The 20,327-nt window shown below is 50.8% G+C and overlaps 1 protein-coding gene across 1 annotated transcript in view; it reads left to right on the top strand.

Annotated features, from left to right (window-relative positions):
* DNAH2 (dynein axonemal heavy chain 2) overlaps window positions 1-20,327 on the top strand; it is a 151,895-nt gene that overhangs the window by 61,009 nt on the left and 70,559 nt on the right. Inside the window, exons 21-29 of the mRNA XM_081167651.1 lie at window positions 6,657-6,857; window positions 6,955-7,111; window positions 7,466-7,640; window positions 9,396-9,559; window positions 9,701-9,862; window positions 10,758-10,861; window positions 11,426-11,582; window positions 11,922-12,004; window positions 12,526-12,706. Of these exons, the coding sequence (XP_081023777.1) occupies window positions 6,657-6,857; window positions 6,955-7,111; window positions 7,466-7,640; window positions 9,396-9,559; window positions 9,701-9,862; window positions 10,758-10,861; window positions 11,426-11,582; window positions 11,922-12,004; window positions 12,526-12,706 (1,384 nt within the window). The remainder of the gene's footprint in view (window positions 1-6,656; window positions 6,858-6,954; window positions 7,112-7,465; window positions 7,641-9,395; window positions 9,560-9,700; window positions 9,863-10,757; window positions 10,862-11,425; window positions 11,583-11,921; window positions 12,005-12,525; window positions 12,707-20,327) is intronic.

The following is a 20,327-nucleotide window of genomic DNA, read 5'->3' as shown; positions in this document are numbered from 1 at the left end:
CATCAGGAAGAACTTTGTGGCAGTAAGATCTGTTTTGACAGTGGAACAGACTTCCTCGGGAGGCAGTGGACTCTCCTTCCTTGGAGGTTTTTAAGCACAGGTTGGTTGGATGGCCGTCTGTCATGGGTGCTTCATTTGAGATTGCTCATGGCTGGTGGTTGGACCAGATGGACATAGCACAAAGTTGCATGATGGGAACCTAGGAAGGTCCCTTATAATGAGTCGGACCGCCGGCCCATCTTGCTCACTGTCTGCCTACTGGCAGCAGTGTCTCTCCTGGGCTTCAGGCAGGACATTTCTCCCAGCTGTACCTGCGAACGTTGCTGGACTTGAACCTGGGACCTTCTGCATGCAAAGCAGAGGCTCTTCTCACTGAGTTACAGCCCTTCCCCATCAGCACAGGCTGACAAGACAGCGAGATAGGAAGCTTTCCTACAGGGTAGCTTTGGGCTTTGGCATTCGGGACTTTAACTTGTGGTGGGGCTGCCCCAAGGGAAGATAAGGCCGTTGCACTTGGAGGCGCCGTTCGACCCTCTGTGTACACACAAAGGTTTGCGGATCAGAACCCCCCCCCCACAGTGTTTTCCCTGCTGTCCAAGCCGGGGAGGGCAGTCTGTTTCCCCTTTACGTTGCAAACTCTTGTCGAACACCGCTGTGTGCTGCTCAGAAACTGCCCTTCCCCTTCCCCAGAGGAGGCTGGAATTCAGTGCAGCTTGAGCGATGGCTTTTGGGGGAATGAGCAGCAGGAAGAAGAAAACCTGTTTCCATGCAAATGTCAAAAGTGATTTTAAGAAACCCAAACCGGGGAGAGAAATACAGAGAGTCTGAGTGCAAGTTGGATGTTTGTACAGCTCTCCCCCTGGAGACGTCACATTAAGAGCTTTGTAAACAAGATCCAGCTGCTGCTGGAGACTCGGCAAATAGGCTTGGAAGCCCAGGCCGCCCTCGGAGACGCTGCCCGGCGGGGCTGGCCTTGCGAGAGGAGCCAGACAGCTTGGCTCAGGGGCTGTAAAAAACCTCCTTGCTGGGGCGGACAGCCTCTGCCCTTGGTGGGTGCCCCCTCCTCGGGACGGGAGGCAGGCACAGTCCATCTGGTGCTCTTATTGGGGTGGGGGGGGCGGCACGAAACTGAGTTTTCCGTGATTCATTGTTCATCACTTTTATGTGTTATCTTAGCACCATCTGTGAGCCTGGTGCTTTGCTGAATGGGGAAGAGGGTCCCTGCCCCAAAGAGCTTGCAGTCTAAAAATTGACATCGGAGGAACAAGAGGAGGAACGGTTAAGGGGGCTGGGTATATTTAGCTTGGAGAAGAAAAGATGGAGAGGTGACCTGAGAGCCATCTTCTGAATGGCTCTCGCGCGGAAGACAGAGCCAGGAAGGAGATTCTGACTAAACCTCAGGAGGAACTTTCTTTTTTTAAAAAAAAGATATTTATTAAAAGTTTTTAAGATATAACAAGAAAAAAGAAAAATAAACATACAAAATAAAAACAGTTAAAAACACACATTAATTTTCAATAACATAACTTCCGTACACTTATTTCCTCGGACCTCCTCATACTTCCCTTCTTTGTATTCCAGTTCAATTTGTTAGTTCAGCAAATCCTTACCATTAAACTTTTACCCATTTATAATCCTTTTTTCATGTCTCCTAAAGCATTACAGCTGGAAACCACTTAGTTTCTATCCAACATCTTTCTAACATTCATTCATTTTACAATATTTCTTTAAATAGTCCTTAAATTTCTTCCAGTCTTCTTTCACCAACTCTTCTCCCTGGTCTCGGGTTCTGCCAGTCATTTCTGCCTATTCCATGTAGTCAATCACCTTCATCTGCCATTCTTCCAGAGTGGGTAGATCTTGTGTCTTCCAATACTTTGCAATAAGTATTCTTGCTGCTGTTGTTGCATACATAAAAAAAGTTCTGTCCTTCTTTGGCACCAATTGGCCGACAATGCCCAGGAGAAAGGCCTCATCAGGAGGAACTTTCTGATGGCAAGAGCCGTTTGACACCTTGGCCAGGTGGTTGACCCTCCATCGGAGGTTTTTAAACAGAGGTTGGATGGCCACCTGTCAGAGAGTCTTCGACTGTGATTCCTTAGGTCCCTTCCAACTCTATAAATCTAGGAGGGGAAGGGGTAAACAGAGAAATAAGATGTGGCTACAGCTTTGCGCGCTCAGGCTTTGCTGCAACAGACCATGGGAACTAGGGGCTTTGTGCCAAAGGATTAATGGGAATTGGGTTTGGGGAGAGAAATTAGGGTGTCGTGCTGGCGTTTCAGGAAGCAGCTGAAAGAGTTAGCGAGAGAACTGGAGGGCTTTGGATGGTGGAGGCTGATGGGACGAGGGTCATAGGCAGGGCGTGCGGGGCGAGTTGGGATCTGAGAGCAGAGAGATGAGAGGAGCGAGGTCACAGAGGGGCTTGAAGGTCAGGGCAAGGTGCTTGTGCTGATTTGGAGAGCGGGCAGGAAGCTGGTGTAGGAAGGACTGGTCCAAGACAAAGGATGTGAAGATGCTACCTGCCCCCGCCACTTTCCATGTACACAAACCAACCAAACTAGAAGCTGAACCTTACAGGAGCAGTGGTGGTGTCATCCGCTACAACAGAGGCAGCAGGCTAGCTGGGGGTGGTGTAGGTACCATTCCACACCTCTCAGCAATTGCCGCCGGAGGTGCCTGCCTCACTCTGCCTATTGGGAGGGTCAGTCCTGGGTGTAGGGATTTCAGGAGGGTTGTTGTCCGATCAGAGTAATGACAGAGGCCAGGGGCTTTGGCTGCAGACCATTGGATGGAGGTGAGGGGATCATGGGGAATGAGAGGAAGAACCGAGAGGAGAAGGTTGCTGTGTCCAGGTGAGAGATGGCCAGGGCGTGCTCCAGAGTTTCGCAGAGTGATCTGAGAGAGAGGGGGGGGGGGACTGCATTTTCACAGATCTAAAGGGGGAAGCGACACGACTTGGCTGTGGACCGAATGTGGAGGAGAAAGGAGAGAGATGCGTCCAAGATAAATCACCCAGAGGTCACATGCCTGCTCAGCAGGGTGGATGGGAACGTTGTCCGTGGAAGAGGGAAGAGGGCGGGCTTGGGAAAAAAGACTAGGGGTGGTCTGAGACATGTTGAGCTCATCAGACGGAGTTTGGACTATTTACTTAGCCCCCTGCCTTTGGTATGCATGCGGAGACTTGCCTGCTCTCCACCACTTGGAGAAGTTCGATTTCCTTCCTGCCGCCTTCCTTTTCTTTTTTGCCTGATGGACACAGCAAGGCATCTCCTCCGGCCCCTCGCCTTCGGGTCCTTTCCCCAGCTCGGGCAGGGAAGCTGGCGAGACTCCCTCCCTGCCTCCCTCTTCCTCCTCCTCCGAACCCGGGCAAGGCCTTCTGAGATGAAGGCATCCTGGCCGAGAGCGATTCGTGTGTACACGCGAGAGGGATAAACGGAAGGATTCCATCCCTGATCCTTTAATCTTTTAATAATTTATTGAACAAGCATGTTGAGTGCTTTGGAGGGAGGCAGCGAGAGAGAGAGAGACTCAGCTTTCCTCCCACCCCGCCGGGGTTCATCTCTCTCTCTCGAGAGGGAGATGGGAGGCTGGGAGAGGATGCCAGGCGGCCTCCGTCTCCTCGGTGGTTCGAGGCTTGCCGCATTTCAAAAAAAGCAAGGAAGACGGAGCTAAAAAGCGGCGTCCTCCCCTGGCCCGGTGTCACGGGCAGGTCAAGGGGGTCCCTGGGGCTGGCGGCTCTGGCGGAGGCCTCTTCAAAGCAGCTGCCGTTTGCCTTTTGAACTTTTTCGTTTACAGCATGTTTTACGAGCTTTTGATGCCTCCGTGTTCTCCGGCGTACTTCAGTAGCTGAATTCCCAGATTAAAGGCAACAAGCAAAAAAATAAAGAAAGCGACCCCCCCTAAAAAAACCCCCAACCACCACACTTTTGATGGGAAGTTAGTACAGCAGCTCATGAGTCACGGTCAGGAGAGTCTCTTCTGCCATGTTTTATCCCCACAGATGGCAAAGCCAGGGGGCCGAGGCTGTGGAGAAGTGGCAGCGGCTGAGGGGAGCCAGGCCTTCCTTGCGGCAGGATAAATCTCTCCCGTCTCTTTTCTCTCTCCCACCCCCACCCAGCCCTCCCCTGCTGTGCTTTCCTGACTCAGCGCTTCTGACACGCCTAATTTACGGGCCCTGCGTGGGACGGAGGCGAATTTGGGCCCCGTAATGAGGGAGCAGCGCGAAGGCTCCCCTCCGCCCGATCCGTCTCTGCCAGGCCCCAAGCGCTGCCATTGCCCCCATTTGTCTCTTTGGAGGCCCCGATTGTGTTTGTTTCCTCCCTCTCCCTGTTAATAGAGTTTGGCTTTGTGTTCCCGGTGACCCGTTGACAGGGAATTAATAAATGAAACAGGAAGACTTAATAAGATCCCTTGGGGCCCGAAACAATTCTCCACCTGCTGGCCTTCCTTGCTTCGATGAGTCAGGAAGATAGGAAGGAAAGCTCTGTTTCAATTAACAAATCGCACGGAGGGAATCTGCTTCTCCCTCCCCAAAGTGGCTGTTCCCATTGTGCAGCCCAGGAACAAGGCTGGACGTGGTCCGAGGGCCACTTTGCACCTTGCGAGGTCTAGACAGTGGTCTGTCTTCCTTTCACAGTATATGCATCATGTGATTCTACGTGAATAGTCTTGCATGACAGTGAAAGCATGTTTTGCCTAAAATCACCATTCCCCCCCCCCAGGCATATCCAGATATTCCATCCCGTCCCCCAGCCTCTTCCAACTAGCTAGCCGAGAACGCGAAGCAGCGAATTAATCTTGGGATATTTAGATCTGGGTCAAATGATACCCTATTTAGAGTCTAGGTGAGGTGAGATTGCAGATTAGATGGATGTGATGTATTAAAGAATCTGGCTATAATCTATGTAGGTTACGCCTAGGTAAGTTAGATTCATTACTGTGACACCAGAGCATCTGCTGTTCAGGAGTTCAGCAAACTTCATCGGAATGTCAAGCAGCTTTGCAAAAGCCCCTTTTTCCTGCAGCGCAGGCAGGCTTTTGAGTGCAGAGGTGGCGAGCCGACCTCCTCTGAATACCAGTTGCTGGCAGGGGAGAGAGCTCCTGCCTGCAGGCCCCGCTTGCGGGCTTCCCAGCGGGGCCTCTAGTTGGCTGGGGGGGGGGAGCAGGAGGCTGAGCTTGGGGAAAGAGAGCCCATCTTTGCCTGCAGAGGGTCCCAGATCCCACCCCTGGCATCTCCAGGCAGGACTGGGAAGGAGGTCTGCCTGAAACCTGGGAGACGTGTAGACGGTGCTAAACTAGGTGGACCCCAACCAGCTCACTAGGGGTAAGGCACCTCCTCCATTCCTATGTGGCTGCTTTGACCTTTCAGTCTGATCAATTTGCCTCTGACTGGGGTCCCGCCATCCACAGAAGGACAAAACATGTCTGCACAAAAGGCCCCACCCCTCTCTCCAGCTATCCTTGAGTTGTCAGCCCCTCTGTTGGAAACCTGTGGCACTACAGAATTACACCAATTCAAAGTGCTGACCTTTAAAGCCCCAAACGGCCTCGGTCCAGTATACCTGAAGGAGCGTCTCCACCCCCATCGTTCAGCACTGAGGTCCAGCTCCGAGGGCCTTCTGACGTTTCCCTCCCTGTGAGAAACCAAGTTACAGGGAACCAGGCAGAGGGCCTTCTCGGTCAAGTGGGGACTGGACCCTCTCCTGGGCCAGAGTCTGATGCTCTAACCGCTATGTCCTGGGAGTCATTTTGGACTCACGGGTGTCCATGGAGGCACAAGTCAATTCTGTGTCCAGGGCAGCTGTCTACCAGCTCATCTGGTACGTAGGATGAGACCCTCCCTGCCCTCCCACAGACTGTCTCGCTAGAGTGGTGCATGCTCTGGTTATCTCCTGCTTGGACTACTGCAATGTGCTCTACGTGGGGCTACCTTTGAAGGTGACTCGGAAACTACAACTAATCCAGAATGCGACAGCCAGACTGGGGACAGGGAATGGACGCTGAGACCACATAACACTGGTCCTGAAAGACCTACATCGGCTCCCAGTATGTTTCCAAGCACAATTCAGAGTGTTGGTGCTGACCTTTAAAGCCCTAAACAGCCTCAGCCTAGTATACCTGAAGGAGCGTCTCCACTCCCATTGTTCTGCCCGGACACTGAGGTCCAGCTCCGAGCGCCTTCTGGCGGTTCCTTCCCTGCAAGAAGTGAGGTTACAGGGAACCAGGCAGAGGGCCTTCTTGGTGGTGGCGCCTGCCCTGTGGAACGTCCTCCCACCAGATGTCAAGGAAATAAATAACTAGCTGCCTTTTAGAAGACATCTGAAGGCCACCCAGTTTAGGGAAGTTTTTAATGTTTGATGTTTTAATGTGTTTTTAACATTCTGTTGGGAGCCGCCCAGAGTGGCTGGGGAAACCCAGCCAGAAGGGTGGGGTATAAATAAATTGGTGGTGGTGGTGGTTCTTACGTCAAAGCTGCTGGGAATTGGGAATTACAGTTCAGCAGCATGCAGAGGGCTCCACTGCATGTCATTGTCTGACAGTGGTTCCTCTATCACAAAGCTGGAGCCTCTGGAAGGAGCGGGGTGGGATGGGATGGGGCCGAGGTCTCCAGGCACAGCCCTCCCGCCTTTCTTACTGGGCTTGTATGGCCCCTGCAGGTACATGGAGGTGGCCAACAACGTCCAGAAGGAGGAGACGGTGCTCAGCATCCAGTTTGTGCTGCTGGACTGCTCCCACCTGAAGTCCGCCGTGGTCCAGCATTGCAATGAGTGGCAGCACAAGCTCACCAACCTACTGAATGAGATGGCCACCAGCCGCCTGCGGGAGCTGTATGCCTACCTCCAGGACAACGCCGCCGAGTGAGTCCTGAGCCCTCCCTGCCCCCCCCCCGGAAGTGTTCCCTGCTAGCCTCTGGATCCTCCCTCTGACTGGACCCCCTTTGTCCCCCCCCCACAGCGTCAGCCGTCCGCCGCAGACCCTGGAGGAGCTCAGCCGGAGCCTGCAGCTGCACGAGACCCTCCAGAACGAGCTGCCCAAGATCGAGGGGCAGATCCCCCCCATCCACGAGCAGTTTGCCATCCTCGAGAAGTACGAGGTTGCAGTGGAGGAAGAGGTGCGAGGGGCTCTCTGGCGGTGGCAGGAGCAGGGCGGCCTCCTCCTCCTCCTCCCTCTTTCCCTGCCAAAGTGATCCTGAGCATAATGTTCTCCTTTTCTGCTGAGGTAGACGCTCTCGGAATTAAGTTACGCGCCCTGCTGAGGGCAAGAGGCAGCCACAAATCTGATTGATCTCTGGGATGAGGGTGGCAGGCGTGGTGGCGGGTAGGCAGAGCAAGGGAGCAGCTGTTTTTTTTGGGGGGGTGTCATGCTTCTCTCTCGAGTGCCTCCTTGCTTCTGCTCCCCTTCCTCTGACCTCTGCGTTCTCTTCTTCCTTCTCCTCCTCCTCCTCTTCCTCCCCTCTCGCTTCCAGGTGCTGCAGCTTCTGGGGGAGCTGAACTCGGAGTGGCTGGCCTTCCAGCAGTGCATCCTGGACAGCGAAGCCATGCTGAAGAAGCACAAGGAGAAGTTCAAGACGGGCCTCATCCACTGCGCGGACGACTTCAAGAAGAAGGCCCAGACTCTCCTGCAAGACTTTGGCACCAATGGTGAATGGCCGCAGCAGGGAGCCCAGTCTCTCTCTCTGTCCCACCCACCCCCTTTCCCTCCTTGGTGGCCAGGTCTTTATACAGCCAAGGGCACCTTTTCCTTTGCAAGTCAAAGAATCCCACCCCCTCCCCCTTGGTCAACTGTGTGAAACCTCAGCCTGGGCTTTGCTTGTTTTAAAGGCCTCAGAAGAATCTGTAAAGCAGCCCATGCTTGATGGAAATCTGGCTCCTGCTGTTTTTACAGGCATCTTAAACTCTTAACTGGAGATCTGCAGCCAGGGCTGCGTCTGGTAAATGTGCCTCCTGGCTCCCATCTGCGTGCGCCACAAGGGAGGCTTCTTGCCTGATCCTTTGTACATTTACTTGGAAGTAACCCCCCCCCCCTTGGGATTACTGTGCAGCAAGTTCATACTGTTCTCCAGGAAGGAGAAGCCACCGTCTCTCCCGCTGCCTGGTCCCCAGCCACTGAAGCTGCCTTTGCAAGGAAGCGGCTTACGATTGGCTGTGGCAGCAGCCATCTTGTGGTGGAAGGAAGGTGCAAACCTGCATGTAGTTACATGTGCAGTAAGAGCTGCTCAACAATGGAATGGACTCCCTCAGAAGGTAGTGGGCTCTCCTTCACTGGAGGTTTTTAAACAGTGTTTGGGTGGCCATCTGTTTGGGATTCTTTAATACTGTCTCCGGCATCGCAAGGGGTTGGACTAGATGACCCTTGGGGTCGCTTCCTGTTGGAGACTTGTGGAATTCAGTCGGTAGCTCACCACACCTCAACCCGTGGGATGTATGTGGAGCCCCAGCCGAGTCTTCAGAGATTTCCTGCTCCCAGCAGAATGGCTTCTGCCTGAGTCCCCAGTTAAGGGGGAAACTTCTCTCCCATAAAGTAACAAAGTCTTTATTGTCTCCAGACATAAGACAAAGCTAAACACCCCTGTGGACTTTATACAGTACTTCTGGTCTTTGAAGTAAAGATGCACATGTACGGAGAGATTCGCTAACATTATCGCCATGCTAGTTATCGCTGCTGTGTAAAACTCGCAGCCTCTTCCCCTGACTCTCGAGAGTCAGACCCTGACAGCAAACAGGACGAGACATGGGCATGCATCAGGACAGGACTTTGCATAACGAAAGCATTCCCGAAATGGGAAGGCGAATGAGTCATCAAGTCGCACACTTGACCTTGCTGGTGTTGCTGTGATAACCCAGTGCACCTGCTCTCTTATCTTGGAACAACCAGATGTAGGGGATGTGCTAACTCAAAACATGAACCCAAACACCGTGTCATTCAAACCATTGTTCACATTGCACCCAAACTTCCAGCTGTACAATTCTATGGCGGGAGTAAGCCTCTGTCCTCGTTGGACTGACGTCCTAGCACACCTGTAAGCAGGTCTCTGTCCTTCTCATTCAATGCCCTTCTCTGCCCCCGCCTTGGCCAGGCAGACTTAGTCTGCCCTTCATGGGAAACCTCGCCACTGCTAGTGCCATTCAGGATAAAATTTGTTGTGGCCTGTGTAGCTAGGGTTCCCCTGTAGCTATGAGGTGGTTCATGGATCAATACATTCACCGTGGTCAGCTTTTCATAGTTTTAAATCCAGGAATCAGAACCGCAACACTTGACTCCAGAACTGACCGCTGCTGCCTTCGCCTGTCATCGCCTTCCTCCAGACTCCTTATCCAACTGGACGGCCAACCAGAGAGGGCAGGGAGGAGGAAAAGGGCTTGGGGTTATTGACTTCTCTCTCTCCTCCCATGTAGGTCCTTTCACCAGCGCCTTGTCGGCCGATGCTGCCCTGGAGCAGATCGCTGAAATGAGGCGGCTGCTGGCCCAGATGAAGGAGGAGGAAAACACCCTTCGTTCTAACCTGGGCATCTTTAAGATCGACCAGCCGGCCTCCAAGGACCTTCAGAAGCTGGAGAGGGTAGGATTGGCTCTGCAGGGAGGGAGCTTGTCTTGACCGGCCCGTCCGCCACTTCCTGCACCAGAAAGAAGCAAGCCGAATTCTGGGGTAGGCCTGCGGGGGAGCTTGCCGTCGCTGACCTCTCTTCTGCGCCCCCTGCAGGAGTTGGATTACATCCAGCAAGTGTGGGAGATCACCAAGGAGTGGGAGGTCCACTGGAACGAGTGGAAGGTAGTGAGTTTCAAGACCCTGAAGACGGAAGTGATGGAGAACATAGCATTCGCACTTTTCCGCAAGCTGAACAAGCTGAGCAAAGAGCTTAAGGTAAGGGGCAAAGTGTGGGTCGTGTCCCTGCGACGATGCCCAGCTGACCCTTCTTGGGGTCACAGGGGATCATTTTCCCATTGGGGACTCAAAAGGGCATTTCGCAAGATTGGCTAATTTTCCTTCTGTGCTTCTGTCCTAAGAAAAGCAATGTCAGGCTTCGGGGTGGCTGTGGATAAGCAGAACAAAGCAAATATAGTCTATTACAATTTAAAGAGATTTTAATGATCACAGCGGAAGAACGAGTCCATTCTCGGAGTAAAGGTGCTCCCAATTAAGGTTTACACCCACTCCCCCCCCCCCCGAGTCACCAGAGTCACTTCCTCGTCTTGCAACCAGATCTCGCAGCCACTATGCCTTCTGTGCAGCTACCTCATCTAACCTCCGTGACCTTGGACTGATCGGTTGGACCCTTTCCAGTGAACCGGTGTCCGTTAACTCCCTCCCTCCCAGTTCTTCTTCTCCTAGCTGTTCACCACCCAGTTCTTCCTAACTTTTGTCCTCTGAACTATGTCCCTCTGCAAACCACTGGTCCAAATCTATACCGTCCCACTGCTCCTGGGAAGATTCAGGATCCTGATCAGGTGCAGGGGGAGAGGGAGGCTCCCACCATTCCTCATCTGTGCAGCCCTCCTTATCACGGTCCCTGACAAGCAGTCTCCCAGGATTAAAGGTGGAGGCATCACTTCAGTTGCTGCAGTGGGTGGCCTGGATTCTGTCTTCTTGGGAGAGAAGGCAGGCGCAGCAAGATGAGTGCCGAAGGGCCCATTGGCAGTTGCCTGCAATCCCAATATTAGTTCTGATAATAATAATAATAATAACAACCCTTCCCATCTGACAGGGTTACCGCAGCAGATGTTTTTCAGCCCTCCCGCTGACTGTTTTCTGACTTTAGGATCGGAACTGGGAGATCATTGAGACCTCCAAGTCGAAGATCGAGCAGTTTAAGAAGACCATGCCCTTAATCACAGACCTCAGGAACCCGGCCTTGCGAGAGAGGTAGGCAATTCGATTACTGGCTAAGGCTGTTCCTTTTGGGAAGGTCAATGAGGATCCTATGGAGCTGAAAAAGAAGGGTGGACCATGGAGACCCCTCCGTGACATGACCAAGGCCACAGTGAATGGTATAACTCCTGCAGACGTCATCCAAGCTCCGAGCATAGATTTAGGATGTCATTTGTGAGCTGGGAAGAGCCCTGCTTCCCATGAAGGCAATGTTACTCCATAGCACTGTGGAACAGGCCATCCTGGATATATTTTGGGTCTTGCACACCTGGTGGCTGCAGGGGCTCCTGGCACCTACCCCATGATTTCTGATAATGATTTTCAGGTGTCCTTGGGCTTATCTTCTCATCAACAAAGCAACATGGGCAGAGACCAGGGCGGTGGGCGGTGGAGACAAGATGCTGGGAATTGTCTGGCCAAGAGGAGACGTTCCCCAGACTGCCCATGAATAGCCAGGGTTCAAAGGCATAAGAAAGATTCTTCTTGGTGCTGAAGTGCTCAGCTCTTCACCCAGAAAAGAGAGAGACCCTCTGACTGGCCTGTTCTGGTTCCCTGCAGGCACTGGGAACAGGTGAAGGACCTGGTCCTCAGGGCATTTGACCAGGATGCCGAGGATTTCCGGCTGGAGAACATCATTGAGCTTGGTCTGGATAAACACGTGGAAAAGATTGGCGAGATCTCTTCCTCGGCCACCAAGGAGCTGGCCATTGAGCAGGTAGCGTCGGCGGCTCTGCCCCATATTTCCTCTGAAGGAAGGATGCTTTGAGCATCACTTGCAGGGGCCCCACTTCATCTCCAACTGGATCAGACCAGCTCCTGGCCTCCTTTACCACCCACCTGCCCGTCTCCTGGTTGCCATTTCCCTTTGCTCTAAATGCCTGTAAATGGCAGGGAGTCACTTTTTTTTACTGTATCCCACCTGACATCGTACATAACCTCAGGTGGGTGTGGCTTGGGGAAGTGGTCCTGCTTCTTTAGCCACTGGGTGCCCAGCCTCCAATCTCTCTCTCTCTCTCTCAGCATTGGCAATTGGCCTTCATTGCTTTCCCTGCAGGCTCTTGCAAACATTGCCAAGACCTGGGATGGCACCACTTTGGACATCGTGCCATACAAGGACAAGGGACACCACCGTGTCAGGTAGGCCCAGTGCAGGAGGTGTAAAAAAAGGGTGGCCCCTTCACCCAGGATGGCAGCACATGCCATAGCAGGACCCAGGTTGCACTTCTGTCATGGGCTCTGGCTAGCATCTCTCCGGTTGGACTGAATAGCTTTAAACATCTGGTCCCCTCTTTTTTAGGTTTTTGTCTGCTGTCCATATCCCTGATTTTAAAATTTTGTGGTTGCCTTATTTTTGTTAATTTTTTTAATGCTCTCATTAATACTTTTATTGTTGCAAGCTTCCACAATCATTGCTGCTGCGGTGGAAGGGCAGAGCACAGTTTTTCTGAAGGATAAATAAATAAAACGACCTGGGAGATTTAGGAGCTTGTGGTCCAGACACTGTCTAAAGTGGGGTTTGTCAGTCTAGTTATGTTGGCCAGCCAGCCAGAAGCCAGAGAGGGATTCTGATCTTGCATGCGTGCTCTGACCTTACAAGGGTTCCAGGCTTTGGGCCCTGCCCAGAAAGGCCTGTGTTCACATGCTCCCCATTTCTGCAGAGGAACCGAAGACGTCTTCCAGGCTCTGGATGACAATCAGGTGGCCTTGTCCACCATGAAGGCCTCGCGCTTTGTGAAGCCCTTTGAGAAGGATGTGGACCGCTGGGAGCGCTGCCTCTCGCTCATCCTGGAGGTGATTGAGATGCTGCTGACGGTCCAGCGACAGTGGATGTACTTGGAGGTGAGGCTCGCTTTCTCCAGAAGGCAGAATAGGTGGTAGCAACAGCAGCGGCGGCGGAGGAAGCCACTTGGGCACTTGGGGCAGTGTGCCAAGGATTCGGACGAGCTGCCCATAGGGGCAGGGTGCACCACGGGGCCTCCGAAGTCTGCCTGCCTCCTCCCACTCAGCCACTCTAAAGCTGGGGAGGAGGCAGCGGGCAGACCGTTTGGGCAGCGCGGAGCCTGCAAGCTCCCAAGGCACCGCGTCTCGGGCACGCTGCAGGCCCTGCAGTGAGTGCTGCCCGGCATTTTGTCACCCCCCTCAGTGGTGACACCTGGGGTGGCCCACCCCCACCGCTGTTAGGATATTTCCGTTCCACCTTAAAGGGAGCAGGCTTTGTAAGCAACAGAGTCTGCGCATGTCCTAATCACAGGATGTTTGTGGTTTGATATTCCTTTCGTTTTCAGATGGTCAGAGGCGCTGACTGAGAATGGATGTGTTTTCTTTTGTTCTGTTAAACGCTAAATAAAGTCTGTAAATATACTCTTCTGTGATGCAAGCTTTTGGCTGTGTTTCTGCTGAAAGAGGGTGCACCAGCCTAGGAATGCAGGCTAGGAATTTCTAAGGCTTTGTGCCCCTAACTGTTGGATCTGCGTGACTACGGGAGGCCGATGGTATCTCCGAACTCCGGCTTGGGGGCCATGATGGACGTTATCTCCCTGGCAGTTTCCCAACAACAAGGTTTCGGGCCCAGATTCACGGCACCTACAGGAGAGTAAAGCTGCAACAGACTGCGTTTGAGGTATGTGGGGAAAGCGAAAGGAAGGGACGTTTTCCTGTTTTACCTCGGCAAGGAGTCTTTGATCTCCGGCAGATTAATTGGCCTGGGAGCCGAGCCAAAAAGGCTTCGTGATTAATGGCTGCCAAGATAAGGAGTCTCTCGACTCACGGCTAAAGTAAAAGCTGGAATGGAGTTTTTCCAAGCTTCTGGAAATGCTGAATCCCCTAAGTTACATGGGCAGAATTATGAAACCTGGGCAAAATGGTGTGAATCTTTGCTGCGTCAGTTTGGGGTCTGGCATGTTGTTTCTGAAGCCCCCCCAGTTCCTCTGACAGAGAGATGGAAATCGCAGAATTCGAAAGCGATTGACGTAATAGTCCTATCTGTATCTCTTGAGGAAATTAAGACGCTGGCTGGCAACACCACTGCACGTGAAATGTGGACTGCTTTGAAAAAAGTTCACAAACAAATAATCCCAGCCCAGAGTTTGACTGCATCGGAGGTCCTAGCTGTTTCCCAGAATGCGGGTGATTGCAGGGATGCTGAGGGCACCGGTTGCAAGCTGCAGGGGGAGCTGACCGTCACGTCATCCCAGGCAGCATTCCAGCCTCCAGGGGGAGCCAAGGAGTCGGCAGCTGAGAGCTCTGTTTCTCATGGGAACCAAGGCCATCGCCTTTGCAGAGGCCGGAAAGGCAAAGGTAAACAAAGCCACAGGCAGACACCTGCAGATGGCCAGGAGCAGAGGGAGGGTGAAGAGCCCACGCCAAACAAAGCGATGTTTGCTGGCACTGCTTCACCAAAGGCTAAAGGCACGTCTGCTGACCAGAAGCAGGGGGGCAAGCTGCAAAAGCCCACGCCAGTGGAAAGCAAGGTTTTGCTTGCTGGCACAGCTTCACCAAAGGCTAAAGGCACGTCTGCTGGCCAGGAGCAGCAGGGGGGCAAGCTGCAAAAGCCCACACCAGTGCAAAACAAGGGTTTGCTTGCTGTAAAGACTGCTCCAACAGCCAAAGGCAGGTTTATTGTGGATTCAGGTGCCACGCGTCACGTTTCCAAGGACAGGCATCTCTTTATCTCCTTCAAGCCTCAGGAAGGTGAGATCCACCTGGCTGATGGAAGGGCGTTGCAAATTGCAGGAGAAGGGACTGTGAAACTTGCAAGTTTGCACACAACCATCAGCGGTGTACTTTTTGTTCCAGGAGCGGCGAGCAACTTGTTGAGTGTCCCACAGCTTACTGGACGTGGTTTTCAGATTTCCTTCAAGAGGAGCGTCTGTGTCATCAGTAAAGGCAAAGAGGACTATTTGCATGCAAAGTTTATGGATGGTTTGTTCCATATAACTTATGATGACACTGCTGTTGTATCTAATGCTGATTCTTGTTGTGTTGCACAAACTAACAAAGTTCTTCATGCAGGTTGCATTCATGATGCGCATCGAAGATTTTGTCACCTCTCTTGGAAGGCGCTGGCCAAGATGCCAGAGGTGGTTGAAGGTTTGAACATCAAACCCTGTAAATTTCACATGAAATGTGTATCTTGTGCAGAGAACAAGGTGAAGGTTGCTCCAAAAGGCAAGGAGTCTAGCAGGCAGGCTTCCAAACCCTACCAGCTAGTGCATGCAGACCTGGTTGGGCCACTTGCGCCCTCTTTAGGTGGAGCAAGGTACTTCATGATTCTGATTGATTCCTTTTCCAGGTACATTCATGTGTATTTGCTCGAACAGAAATCGCAAGCGTTTCCGAAGTTTAAGGAATTCTGTGCTTGGTTGGAGAATGTGCACGGTAAACGTATTTCTTGTTTGTTTACTGATCGGGGCGGGGAGTTTACTTCTCAGCAGTTTGAAGCTTTCCTGACTGAGAAGGGAATCCAGCATGACATGTCAACGCCCAGATCGCCATGGATGAATGGACTTGCGGAGAGAGCAAATCAAACATTGCTGCAAGGGATAAAAACCTTGTTGCATGATGCCAATCTCCCTGATAAGTTTTGGGGGGAGGCTTTGGGGAATTTGGTTTATTCTTTTAATCGCAGATTGTCATCACCCATTGGCTGTACCCCCTATGAGAAGATGTTTGGCAAGAAACCCAACACCAAACACATGAAAATATTTGGTTCGGACATGTGGGTACGCACACAACAAACCAGCAAGCTTGGGAAGCGTGGGGCACATGGTTTGTTCATGGGGTACGAAAAAGGTGCATACAGGGTATGGATGACTGACTCTAAGTCCATTAAGTTCACAAGGAGTGTTGAGTACAATCCTAAGTGGGGGGAAAATGTGGGAATTTTCCAGAGTTACCCAGAGGAGGATGAAGGTGATGTCAAGCAAGCAGCTAAAGCTGATGATGCTGCTGATGAGGATGAGGATGATGATGATGAGGATGATGATCAGAGTTCGGATTCCAGTTCAGTGGGCGGCGCTGCTGCTGATGTCAGTGAAAGTGATGACACAGCAGACTACCAGAGCGCAAAGGCCTCAGTCAGACCATCTGATGCGTCTGACAATGAACTGGAAGAACCACTGTTCACCATTGGTCATTTTTCTCCTAAGAAAGAGGAGATGAGTCCAGAAGACTTGCGTCTAGTACGCAGATCTGAAAGGGCGACCAAGGGCAGACCTCCAAAGAGGTATGCTGATGAGTTTGCTAAGACAGCAACTGCTGTTCTTAGTAGCTCAGAGAAGGTGTGGGAACCTTCAAGCTTCAAAGAGGTTCAGGAGTTAACCTCTAAAGATGCTGAGCCTTGGCTTAATGCCATGAAGGCTGAAGTTGATTCCTTGAACAGGAACCAAACTTGGGAACTGGTACCGGTAGTCCCAGGGATGAGACTGGTTGGCAGCAAATGGGTCTTCAAGGCCAAGACAGACCAGAATGGCAAGGTAGTCAGACACAAAGCCAGACTGGTTGCCAGAGGTTTTTCACAGGTACCAGGACAGGATTACCACGAGACCTACTCACCCACAGTCAAATATGAGAGCATTCGGCTGATGCTCAAGATCGCTGCGGAGGAGAAACTGCATGTTTCCCATCATGACATCAATACAGCTTTTTTGTACGGCATTTTGAACGAGGAGCTGTTCATGCTTCCACCTGATGGGATGGAGATACAGAAGGGAATGGTCTGTAAACTGCGGAAATCCTTATATGGTCTTAAGCAGAGTGCCAGGTGTTGGAACACAAAACTCACTGAGACATTGCTTTCTCTAGGTTTTCACCAGGGCAAAGCTGATCCATGTGTGTTTGTCAAGGAGGAGGGGCAAAACAAACTGTATTGTTTATGTTTTGTTGATGATCTTCTGATGTTTTGGAAGAATCAGGCTTTCTACCAAAGCACCCTAGCTCAGCTGAAGGAGCACTTTGACATGAAGGATCTTGGTGAGGTATCCAACTATCTTTCTCTGCAGGTGGAGAAGGACCAAACAGGTAATTTTCTGGTACACCAAACACAGAAAATTGCTGATGTGTTAACCAGGTTGAATTTGGTTGATGCAAACCCAGCAGACACACCGATGGTGACAGGTTACCAGGTAGACAGTACTGCTGAAGCGTTTTCTGACACAACGCTGTACAGATGCATTCTAGGCAAGCTGAATTTCATTGCCAGATGTTCAAGACCTGACATAGCTGTAAGCTGTAATCTGCTTAGCAGACATGCCAACAATCCTACGGTTCAGGATTGGAAAGCTCTGAAGCGCATAGCCCGCTATTTGAAAGGGACTATGCACTACAGGCTGAGGTTCACCAGTCAGAAGACTGGAGGTCTTGAAATCTTCGCTGATGCAAGTTTTGGAAGTGACACCACGGATGGTACAAGCACTTCTGGAGTATGCTACATGTACAACCACTGCCTGTTTGAATGGTTGTGCAAGAAGCAGACAACAGTGAGCCTAAGTTCCTGTGAAGCAGAACTCAATGCTCTGTCATTTTCACTCATGGATTGTGAATGGTTGATGCAACTGTTTAAGGACATCAGGGTTTCTGTGAAATGTCCTATACAAGTGTATCAAGACAATAGATCATGTTTGGCTTTGCTGAACTCCGAGAGTTGCAAGCAGAGAACCAAGTACTTGCAGATTAAGCTACATCGTGCAAGAGAGTGTATTCAGAAAGGACTGATTCAGGTGTCCTACATGGCAGGAAATGAAATTCCTGCTGATCTGTTGTCTAAGGTTGTTAACAAAGAACAACTTAAGGTTTATGTACAAAGGTTGCAATTGGGTGAACCACAGGTACAACAGGTTACACGGAAAGGGGGAGGATGTTAGGATATTTCCGTTCCACCTTAAAGGGAGCAGGCTTTGTAAGCAACAGAGTCTGCGCATGTCCTAATCACAGGATGTTTGTGGTTTGATATTCCTTTCGTTTTCAGATGGTCAGAGGCGCTGACTGAGAATGGATGTGTTTTCTTTTGTTCTGTTAAACGCTAAATAAAGTCTGTAAATATACTCTTCTGTGATGCAAGCTTTTGGCTGTGTTTCTGCTGAAAGAGGGTGCACCAGCCTAGGAATGCAGGCTAGGAATTTCTAAGGCTTTGTGCCCCTAACTGTTGGATCTGCGTGACTACGGGAGGCCGATGGTATCTCCGAACTCCGGCTTGGGGGCCATGATGGACGTTATCTCCCTGGCAGTTTCCCAACAACCGCATCCCCCTTCCTCCGCCCCTGAGCAACAGGCACTTGGGGGCTTCACTGTTGGAAATGAGAAACTGTCTCTCTCTCTCTCTCTCTCTCTCTCTCTCTCTCTTTGGGCAACAAGTCGCCGTTCTGTCTTGGTGCTCTCAGACAGGCCTCTGAGCTAGCATTCAGTGTGAGCATTTGAGGGTTTCAGTGATGACTATTCTGCAACTTCCACAGAAAGAGAAAGGAAAGAAGCAGGTCCTTCCTTCGTGCTGCTATGGGCAGTCTCTCTTTCAGTCAGAAAGCAAGGGTAACATTTTAAACAGAATCTGAGAGAGGGGGAAATTACCCACAATCCTCAGGACATGTTGCACTGGATCCTGCTGCACAGAAAATGTGGCACCCTTTTGAAGGAGGCCCAGCCAGCTCTGTAAATTCACATAACACCTCCATTGGTCCAGAGGACTCCGGGTGACTTAATATCTTCTTGTCTTCCTGGTCATTTTCTGGATCTTCTTTTTTTTTTAATAGATATTTATTAAGAATTTTCCATTTTAATACATTAAAAAAAAGAAAGCATATACAGTTTACAGTCCTTATTTTCCTATAACATATTTCCCTGACTTCCCCACACCTCCCCTTCTTATATTCCAATTCAAATTGTTAATTCAACAAGTTCTTATCCCCAATTTTTAACCTTTTTATATTTAGTTCAATTTAAAAAACCAGTTTTACAACATCAAAATTTATACATCAGTGCTCATTCTTAAATCTTAAATCCTTTTTCTAAAGTCGACCCAAATTCCTTTCCACGAATTCCCCACTTTTCATACTAATAACAAAACAGAATAAAAAGAAAAAAGACGGATTATAATTATACACCCTTTGGATCCCCAAACCCCACCCCATTTTCTGGATCTTCTTCCTCCTTGAGTAGACTCCTGCTCCCAAGGAGACTCCTGGCAACCCAACAAGCCCTCCTACGCTGACTCTGAGCTTCCTAGGGTACCCTGCTGCCTTTGCAGGGGTGAAGGGAGAGAGTTCAGGATCAAGGCAGGGCTGCGGAGGTGGTGGGAGGGGTTGTTGCAGGGGCCTGCCAGATGAAACTTCCACAAGCCAAGGCACTTCTGGTTGCCTTGGGACCTTTGCGGAAGAATTTACTGTTACTCAGTATGGAGGAATGGTGGTGGCAATTAATGGAAGTAAAGTTGATATTGAAGAAAAAACATGGTTGACATTTACCAATAGTAATAACAATTCGAGAACCCCGCTTGGACTTTTCGCGGGGAAAAGAAATGAATGATTTTGAGACACTTTGACTTAAAAGAAATAATGTTTAACAGGAAGTGGAAAAGATTGATGGTTATCATAGACTGAATGTCTTGTTTTCTTCTTTTTGTAATATAACCAGCAGATGGAAAATCAGAAGCCCTTTTTATCTTTATTGTTTCTCTTCCTTTTCTTTTTTTCTCCACTTTTCTCTCTCGCTCTTTCCTTTCTTCTTCGTGCTTCTTTCTCTTTCCTTTACTCTTTCCTTTCCTCTCCTTTTGTTGTTCTTGTCTCTCTTTGTTTTCTTCTCTTTTTTCTTTGGTGTCCTCCACTCAGGGCCTTTACTGAGGTCCAGAGATTGCATACTCATGGGGGCGGTAGATGATTGATGGAGGACCCTGGGTGGGAGGCAGGGAAATGTTGGTCTTCCAGGGTGAGAGGCTGGGAGGAGAAAGAAAAGATTCCAGGAGAGATCTGAGAGGAGAAAGGAATATCTGGGGTCAGAGCCAGGAGGAGCTCTCTGTGGGTGCTAAGGGTTAAGAACCACCATTAAGATGGAACTCTGTGTTCTGCTTATTCTATTTTATACTTCTTGTAGCTGTTTTTTAAATTTTATATTAGTTTACTATACCTTAAAGGTAAAGGGACCCCTGACCATTAGGTCCAGTTGCGGCCAACTCTGGGGTTGCGGCGCTCATCTCGCTTTACTGGCCGAGGGAGCCGGCGTACAGCTTCCGGGTCATGTGGCCAGCAGGACTAAGCCGCTTCTGGTGAACCAGAGCAGTGCACGGAAATGCCGTTTACCTTCCCGCCGGAGCGGTACCTATTTATCTACTTGCACTTTGACGTGCTTTCGAACTGCTAGGTTGGCAGGAGCAGGGACTGAGCAACGGGAGCTCACTCCGTCATTGCAGGGATGCGAACCGCCGACCTTCTGATCGGCAAGTCCTAGGCTCTGTGGTTTAACCCACAGCGCCACC

Source organism: Podarcis bocagei, assembly GCF_964188305.1.
Source record: "Podarcis bocagei genome assembly, chromosome: 13".
Classification (NCBI taxonomy): domain Eukaryota; kingdom Metazoa; phylum Chordata; class Lepidosauria; order Squamata; family Lacertidae; genus Podarcis; species Podarcis bocagei.
This window is presented reverse-complemented; position numbering and strand designations above follow the sequence as displayed.